Source organism: Homarus americanus, unplaced genomic scaffold (genome assembly GCF_018991925.1).
Source record: "Homarus americanus isolate GMGI-L3 unplaced genomic scaffold, GMGI_Hamer_2.0 scaffold40248, whole genome shotgun sequence".
In the NCBI taxonomy this organism is placed as follows: Eukaryota; Metazoa; Arthropoda; class Malacostraca; order Decapoda; family Nephropidae; genus Homarus; species Homarus americanus.
The window spans coordinates 7573205-7582235 of record NW_024712526.1 but is presented as its reverse complement, the minus strand read 5'-3'; the positions used below and the strand labels follow the sequence as shown (position 1 = coordinate 7582235).

The 9031-nt window shown below is 45.6% G+C and overlaps 1 protein-coding gene across 1 annotated transcript; it reads left to right on the top strand.

Annotated features, from left to right (window-relative positions):
* Positions 1–4396: 4396 nt before the first annotated feature.
* On the top strand, positions 4397–4795 carry LOC121863543. Its single transcript, XM_042362237.1, has one exon. The coding sequence runs from the start codon at positions 4397–4399 to the stop codon at positions 4793–4795; it is 399 nt and encodes a 132-aa protein (XP_042218171.1).
* Positions 4796–9031: the final 4236 nt, after the last annotated feature.

Sequence of the window (9031 nt, the reverse complement as noted above, 5' to 3'; positions counted from 1 at the left end):
GAGAGGAGGCTATTTTCCTCCTATTTACTACACCCACTAACTCACCCTTCTTATCCCCATAATCAACGGTACAGGTGTTTGGGCAGAACAAGAACTCATACCTGCACCTGTATACACAGAAGCGGTATACACAGGTTTTTAATGCGTTGTGTTTGGTAGTTGTCTCAGAGTGTGTGTTTCTTGACTAAGACTTAAGGGTTATAACGGGGAGCAGGTACAGAGAACAACTGACCCGAGTGTGAACCTCCAGCTAAGAGTTCACCTCCTCACATGTACACAAACACCATATACATAATGACGTACAGAAAGTGATACAATCACCGTACAGTATATACAATTCACACCACGAGAGGGAAGCACTTACACACAATGTAGGGGGCGCCCCGATTTACACTCGACACACATTACCCCCCTCCCCTCAAGACGTCAGGGATAACAGAAAAATCCCTGTCCTCTGAAGTACCGCCATCACAGTATATCTTTATGTCCCATCGCACAATCAGCCGCCATGGCTCCTGCCGTTGGCGAGCACTGCGACGAAGGGTTGTAGGTGATTCGTGGTGTCTCTGTGGTGGCTGTGTCGGTGTAGTACACGGCTCGTTAGCATTGGCTGCATGGATGACTGGCTCAGGGGGTGTGGTAACATGGGATGATGAGGGCGAAGAAATGTGCTGTTCCTCCACAGGATGCAACCATTCTCCATCTTGACCAAGTAGTCCCTACGAGAACCAATGTCAACAATAACTCCCAGACGATCCTAGCGACCTGTTGCCTGGTCCTGCACATCAACACATGCACCGTGACGCCGATGAGAGAATGGTCGTTCAGAGGTGTCGCGTCGTTCTTTGGCTTTTTGACGTAGATGCTCAGCCTTGACATCACAAAACTCTGCATCATGTTGCCACTCAGTGCAAATAGATCGATGGTCACAGATGATGACCGAACAGGACCTGTACAGAAGACCTTCCGTCAGCACGCGGGGGGTGTACCTTAGCTCCAGCAGCCCACGCACAAAATCATTCTCGCCCAGACGGTCACCTCTTGTGGTCGTCTCCATCAGCTTCTTGATTACCTTCACTGTAGCCTCCGTGTACCACATTATGCTGAGACGTCCAGTACCAGTCGTTGCGAGGCTTGGGAAGGTTCCTTAGTGGGTAGGCAGCATTCGCGACTGTTGAAGGAAAGTTCCCCAGCTGATTAGTGAGTCCCCTGACAAACCTTAGCAGGTCGGTTGATATTCTACAGACCAGGGAAATCCGAAATCGCTTTCACCTTTCGCGCATCTGCCGTGTACCTTTGGCAGTAGTAATGTTTCCCCGTCTTACAAGGAGTATCTATCAGGTTAGGTGTTTTATACATCAAGTGTTCAAACATCTTTATCTTACTTCGTCAACTTAGCCGGCCGATCATCACATATTCTGGATGCCGTCATATCGGCCGCTAATATAAATTATCTGGCTGGAAATATCAGGGTTGCATGCCATTCACACCACCAGAGGGCAGCACTCGAACATGAACACATTAGGCCCGACATACACTCGACACACACACACACACCCCACACGTAGTTTAAAAAGGTTTTTATTGCTTAAATCTACAAGGTTTTTCGGGGCGTAGTTGACACTGTTTTATGCATAGTTTAGGAGGATTTACGATGCGTAGTTTGCAGGGTTTTTTCGTAAACGTGCTCACATAGCCGTGACGTTAGCATAGTCAATCTCACAAGTGTTCGTGACGCCTACAGTTATTACACAAGCGCTCCTGGTGCTTCAATATTTCTTATAAGTCTTCCTTGTATCATGGTCACGTTGACTGCTAGTCTGTTTTAGAACCTGATTCTTATTATTGTTACCGCAAGCGGTACATAATTATTGTTACGAGTTGGGGATTTTGAATATAGTTAAAAGTCTACCCAGATCCCAACAGACAACAAAAAAACAAAAACAAAGACAATCGGACTATAAAAGGGTAGACAAAGGATGCGAGTTTTTGTTGTGTATAATAAAGTACCATAAATTCCTTAACAAAATATTCAGCTTTCTATAATTTACCCTTAACCATACTTAACCTAAACATTAACAGTATATACATATTTATACAACATACAATAATTTTGAAGCAAGTGGACGCGGGGAGGCAATACAGGATAACAGATACTTAAGTGTGGAGCTGAGATGGCTGACGAGTAAGGCTGAGTATTGTAGAAGACGGTAGGTAGTCACTGCGCCGTAGGTTTCCAGGATAGGTGATCCTGTGGTCACTTCCCAGAGTGAACTCCACTCTCATCGAACTGGAGCTGACGAAGAAGACTTTGAGGAGGTGACGCAACAACCAGGATGTGGAGAAGGGAAACCCCGGAGTGGTAACTAAGAGTAGTCATACTCGGGTTTCGTCCCTAGATGGCGTTGCTCGTGGTGCTGGGTAGGTAGATCAGGACAATAGATGGCGTGGTTCGTAGTGCTGGGTAGGTAGATCATGACAATTGATGACGTGGTTCGTAACATTATGATGACATATGAACAAATGTTATGTTAGGCTGTAACTCATGTCATGTTTATTGGACGTGCGTGCCCATATACAATGTAGAGTGTCGAGATGGTTGAAGATGAGAGGCCCAGAAGGAGGTTGGAGGGTGTGAAGGGAGTTTGTTTATGTATAATTATAATCACCTGACTCAGCCATAGCTGACCAGCCAAGGGGCCAGGCTATAGGGTGGGCATTTCAGTATAGCTACCCATATCTTAGAGTCAACACCTACCCTGGCTTCTCTCTAGACTTTCAACACGTAAGTTTAACTAGTACTTATTGTGTACACAGGTAGACTGTGTCATTGTTTTTGTGTTAAGATTAGACTAATTACATAGCCATATATATATTGGATTAAACATTTATGTAAGAGTGCCTATGTATGACTTATTTGAAATACTAAATGAATTGTATTCAACAGGTTTGACCGAATTATAATGTTCGTGTACGACGTGAGAATTAATATTCACCCTCTAACCGTCTGATTGGCGGTTACAGCCAAACGTGAATGTCTACTGTGTAGCAGTGCAACCTTGAGCCAACGCGCGGCCAGCAGTAACCAAGGTCAAATCAACTCAACCCACTGGAGGGAAGCGCGTGAGTGTGTGCGTGCGCGCGTGCGTGTTCCCAGTGCCACGGATTACAGTGCAACGCCCGTAGATTTATAGTGGCGATAATACTTGAACATTTTGTTATTGAAGAAAATAATGTTGTCAGAGTGAGCTCAGCCACTCTTAGTGTAGCGTGCGGGTGTGGATGTGTGTGTATCCAGTGGCGAGTAAGTGCAGTGTAACGTCCGTGTACTTCTCGCATCGATAATAGTTAAACCTTGTTAGTCCAGAAAATAGTCTTGTCTGGGTGATCTTCATCACTCCCAGTGTAGTGCAAATGAGAATGAAAACACTATGTCATTATTGTTGTCTGACGTAAGTGCAGAACACAAATAGCAGTCATAATTGACTGAAGTGATATTGCTTTGTAAATAACCCAAATATCAATGTAAAGTCTGTAATGACTATCAGTGAAGCGAAAGGCAATGGAGGAGAAACAAGCTCTGGAAAAGGCTCGTGCCCAGTGTGTTCCAGAGCACATGGATTAGCAGGCTGCGACGAATTCTGGAGCATGTCAGTGAGGAACTACAGTCGGTTGAGCAAACAATTATAAAATTGGTGCAGAAAGAGGCTTATGAGAAAGAAATCCAAACTGTCATAAAGGAGTGTTGGCTACCATCCCACCAGAGGAGAGGCAAAATGCACTGAAGGAAATTGATCTGAGGCAAGACAAATTGCCAATGGAGCGAGCCCTGGGGGTTAGGTGGCACCTGGAAGGTGATCAGCTCGCCATCAAGGTGCAACCAAACTCAAGGCCAGCGACCAGGAGAGGAGTACTAAACCTGGTCAGTTCTACTGTATCTATGACTCACTGGGGTTCGTGGCCCCATTCATCATCAGGTGCTAAAATTTTATTTCAGTGTGAATGCAGGCGTCGATTAGGGTGGGACGAACCTTTGTCGGTTGTTAATCACACGACCTGGAGCACCTGGCTAGGAGAACTGGCCCACCTAGGGAAATTAAGGGTACCCAGATGCCTAAAAACAGCATGTGCTAAAGAAATCATCTCAGCACAGTTGCACACATTCTGCGAGGCATCGCAGGCTGCTTACGGTGCGGTGACCTATCTGAGAATGGTAGACTCTGGCTGAAGTATCCAGTGCTCTTTCGTGTACGGACGGGCCAAGCTGGCCCCACTCAAGCAACTGACAATACCAAGGCTGGAACTTTGTGCAGCTGTCCTGGCAGTGAACGCTGATCGAACGATTCGCCGAGAAATGACCATGACCGTACACGAATCTTATTTTTGGACGGATAGCATGCTAGTCTTGCAGTACATCGCCAATTCGAGCAGACGATTTCAAACGTTTGTAGCCAACAGGAGAGCAGTCATACAAGAGCTGTCAAGAACTGACCAGTGGAGACATGTCGGCACATCGCTGAACCCAGCAGATGATGCAACTAGGGGATTACCTGTCGTGGACCTGGTTGCAGGATCTCGGTGGATACGAGGTCCTGACTTTCTACTCAGTGTTGAAGAACGGTGGCCAAAGGGAAAGGAACTGCCAGCAATTCTGAACGACTTACTGGAGGTGAAACGAGAAGTACACCAGAGATCTGTTGTTGCTCTGGCAGTGAGCGAGCAGTCAAAGTGGTCCCTCGCCAAACTATGGCTCAGGCACTCATCATGGTACCGCTTGGTGAAAGGGGTGGCATGAATTAAAAGGTTTATTTGGTGGCTTGGGTCCAGTACAAGGACCTCAGACCTGCGCCTCAAACTGAAGAGGCTAAGCACTGAGGAACTACAGTCGGCTGAGCAGACAATTATAAAATTGGTGCAGAAAGAGGCTTATGAGAAAGAAATCCAAACTGTCATAAAGGGTGAGCTGCCGAAGGACAATAAGCTATATAAACTGGAACCTTACTTGGACGAGCGAACGTTGCTCAGATCAAAGGGAAGAATTAAAGGAACCCTTCTTGGGTGAAGTGGTGAGGAGCCAATCTTGCTGCCTAGAGACCACCACATCACCGAAATCATAGTGCGGGAGATGCACGAAGAGAGAGCCGGACATGCCGGACGAGAACACACGATGGCGTGTGTGAGGCAAAGGTATTGGATTCCCCAGGGCAGACGCTTGCTTGGTAGAATCATACGACGCTGTGTAGTGTGCCGACGGAACAACTGGAGAAGTCTGCATCAAAGGCAAGCTGACTTACCAATAGATCGTGTCACTCCTGGAAAGGCTCCATTTGCTTACACTGGAACGGACTGTTTTGGTCCATTCATTATCAAGGTAGGGAGGAAACAGGTCAAGTGCTGGGGATGTCTGTTTACATGTCTAACTATTAGGGCTGTTCATCTAGAAGTCTTGGCCTCATTAGACGCAGATGCCTTCCTCAACGCAATTACAAGGTTCTCACGACGCAGAGGTACACCAGAGCGTATTAGGTCGGATAATGGGACAAACATGGTACGGGCAGCCAAAGAGCTCAAACTGGCAGTGAAAAGTTGGGAGCAAGATGACAGACTCAGAGGTGCCTTACTGAAAGCAGATATTGACTGGGTCTTCAATCCACCAGCTGCCCCATACATGGGGGGAGTATGGGAAAGGCAGATTCGCACAGTAAAGAAGGTTCTGCAGGCGATTGTGGGCTCATAAGTTTTAGACGATGAACATCTGCAAACACTGTTCTGTGAAGTGGAAGCCATAGTTATCGAGAGGCCAATCACCCCGGTTCCAAACACTCCAAATGAACCAAAGGCTCTCACTCCTGCTGATCTTTTGCACTTAAGTCAAAAGGGTAATCTTCCCGTAGGTGGAAGGTCAATAAGCGAATCATACCACAGAAGGTGGAAGCATGTCCAGTACCTTGCAGATCAATTTTGGAAGCGCTGGCTGACGGAGTACCTCCCTCAACTCAGAACTCGACAAGTGCATTTCAGACCACGGCGCAACTTTCGCCCTGGTGACCTAATCATTATAGCAAAAGCAAATAGTCCACGCAACAAATGGCACCTTGGTCGAGTGATGGAAGTCAAGGCTGGCGAGGATGGACTTGTACGACAGGCAGTGGTTAAGACGACGACGTCCACAATGTTGCGACCTGTGACAAAATTATGCTTGTTGGAGGGAGCAATGGAAAGGGTTGACGGAGTCGGCCAGGAGAATGAATTGGGTATCCACATATGAAGATGGTGATGTCCGAACGTCAAAGGACCGAGATGTCCTAAGGAACTGATAAGTACCACAAGCCTGAGGGTAACTTAGTCACAAGACTGTGACAAAGTTAAATACCACCAGCCTGAGGGCAGCTTAGTCACGAGAACGTGACAAAATTAAAGTTAAATACCAACAGCCTGAGGGCAGCTTAGTCACGAGAACGTGACAAAATTAAAGTTAAATACCACCAGCCTGAGGGCAGCTTAGTCACGAGAACGTGACAAAGTTAAATACCACCAGCCTGAGGGCAGCTTAGTCACGGGAACGTGACACAAATAAAGTTAAATACCGCCAGCCTGAGGGCAGCTTAGTCACAAGGACGTGACAAAGTTAAATACCACCAGCCTGAGGGCAGCTTAGTCACAAGGACGTGACAAAGTTAAATATCACCAGCCTGAGGGCAGCTTAGTCGCATGAACGTGACAAAATTAAGTATCAAAGGCCTGATCTGGTTTGAGCGTGAATGCTCAACGGAGTGGGTGTTACCGCAAGCGGTACATAATTATGATGACATATAAACAAATGCTTATGTTAGGCTGTAACTCATGTCATGTTTATTGGACGTGCGTGCCCATATGCAATGTAGAGTGTCGAGATGGTTGAAGATGAGAGGCCCAGAAGGAGGTTGGAGGGTGTGAAGGGAGTTTGTTTATGTATAATTATAATCACCTGACTCAGCCATAGCTGACCAGCCAAGGGGCCAGGCTACAGGGTGGGCATTTCAGTATAGCTACCCATATCTTAAGAGTCAACACCTACCCTGGCTTCTCTCTAGACTTTCAACACGTAAGTACTTATTGTGTACACAGGTAGACTGTGTCATTGTTTTTGTGTTAAGATTAGACTACTTACATAGCCATATATATATTGGATTAAACATTTATGTAAGAGTGCCTATGTATGACTTATTTGAAATACTAAATGAAGGTTTGAACGAATTATAATGTTCGTGTACGACGTGAGAAGTATTATTCACCCTCTAACCGTTTGATTGGCGGTTACAATTCTACTCCACGAACGCAAAACATGAGTGGGTTAGCTATTCCTAAGAAGACGTGTTTTTCCCCATCGACGCTTATACTCATGATCCCTCCCAGTAAGTCCCGCTTCCGAACACAATTGTCAATGCGTTTTTTATTCCACTTTTTCTTGGCAAGCTCAATCTTGGATTAGTCTGTGTAAATCAACTCAAGTAATTCGCCAGACCCTTGTCAACTGAGGGTCATCCTTGAATGGGTGACAGTTGGTTTGTTTGTGATTTCTGTCATTGCGTGTGTAGCGATCGCTGGCAACTCAGGGGTATATGAACCACTGCTGCGTAGAGAGTCGTCTTCTGTGACGCGTCCTCTCCAACTTGTCTACAGGTACAAGGGGAAGCTTATTGAACACCCACCGGTCGCTTGGAGCCGGTGGATATTCAGCAATGATCAATATATGAGCGATGGCGCTGATTCGGCATGATTAATCTGCTCACTCTACCTCGTGGAGCTAGACCCCAGACTCGCTATGTGTCTGGCTTCCACCGATCACAGCAACGGTCGTGAGCCCCAGTGTCCTACCCTGGGACGCATTCCTGGCATTTATGGCCCACAGTGTTTGATGTATATGTTTAGGGATAGCTAATTGGAAATAAATATCCCATGTTGGGTAGTGGACCCATGTATGAGTTGGTTTCAGTAATGAAGTATCACCTGTAAGTTTGTCATGTATGTAATGAAATGTATCACCAGTAATGTGGGTGAAGTAAGTACCCACTTGGATTGGCAGTTAAGAGAAGCTAGGAGTTGTCATGTAACTATGTAATGTAATGTAACACCAGTAAGGTTATGTGTAGTAAGAGTACAGGATCTGAGTAAGTGCAGTGGAGTAGGCCGAGGAATTGCACCTTGGAGTGGTATGTTAATAATATCTTTTTCCCTTTGTATTTCATATTAATAAACCTGTTCTTTGAGTATTTTAGGAGTGTTCATTTTTTCCCAGTTTTTCACCTTTATTTCCGTCCAAGTGACATGATATCAGAATTACTATACCCACGTGCCGGCCCTCGCCATGCTACCAAAAGGAACTGAGGTTATGTGGTAACCAGTGAACATAAGTAAGTAAGATAAGGGTGGGCAGTGTGAGTAGGAATCGCCGCCCTTACATTGGTGGCAGCTTGTTTCGCCGCCCTTACACTGGCACCTCACAGTGTTTCCTCATGATTCCAGGTGTCTTGTAGGTTCTCAAAATGACTCTCAGGTGATTCAGGCACTCACAATAATGCCAAGTTACTCACAGGTGCTCAAAATAACGCCAAGGGACTTTAAATTTGTTCATAAAGTCTCTGGTGTTCATAAAGAACTCATAAAATTCACAGATTTCCACAATAACCCACAAGTGATTCACAGGTAATCACAAGGAACCCATATAATCCACAGGTACTGAGAACAAACCATATTACTCAAAGGTACTCATAAAGAACTCCTATAATTCACAGGTACCCATAATTAAACCATCTGTTCAGGTATATAATGACTCATTGTAACCACCAGGCATGTTTAAGATATTGAGAGACGTACAGGTGTGACCGATATTCCCTGGACACTGTCAGTTGTGCGCAGAATCAATGGTGAAAGTTACTTTTCATTATAAATTGTGTCGAATTACATAGATGGTGAACGCTACTATGCCGGAAATATTGTTTTGATTATATATGTTTGAACTGAGTCTATGAACGGGGAGAATAAAGAGGGG

Bases quoted from the DNA above. Each gene is read 5' to 3' on its own strand.
- LOC121863543 (XM_042362237.1), top strand. From the start codon at position 4,397: ATGCTAGTCTTGCAGTACATCGCCAATTCGAGCAGACGATTTCAAACG.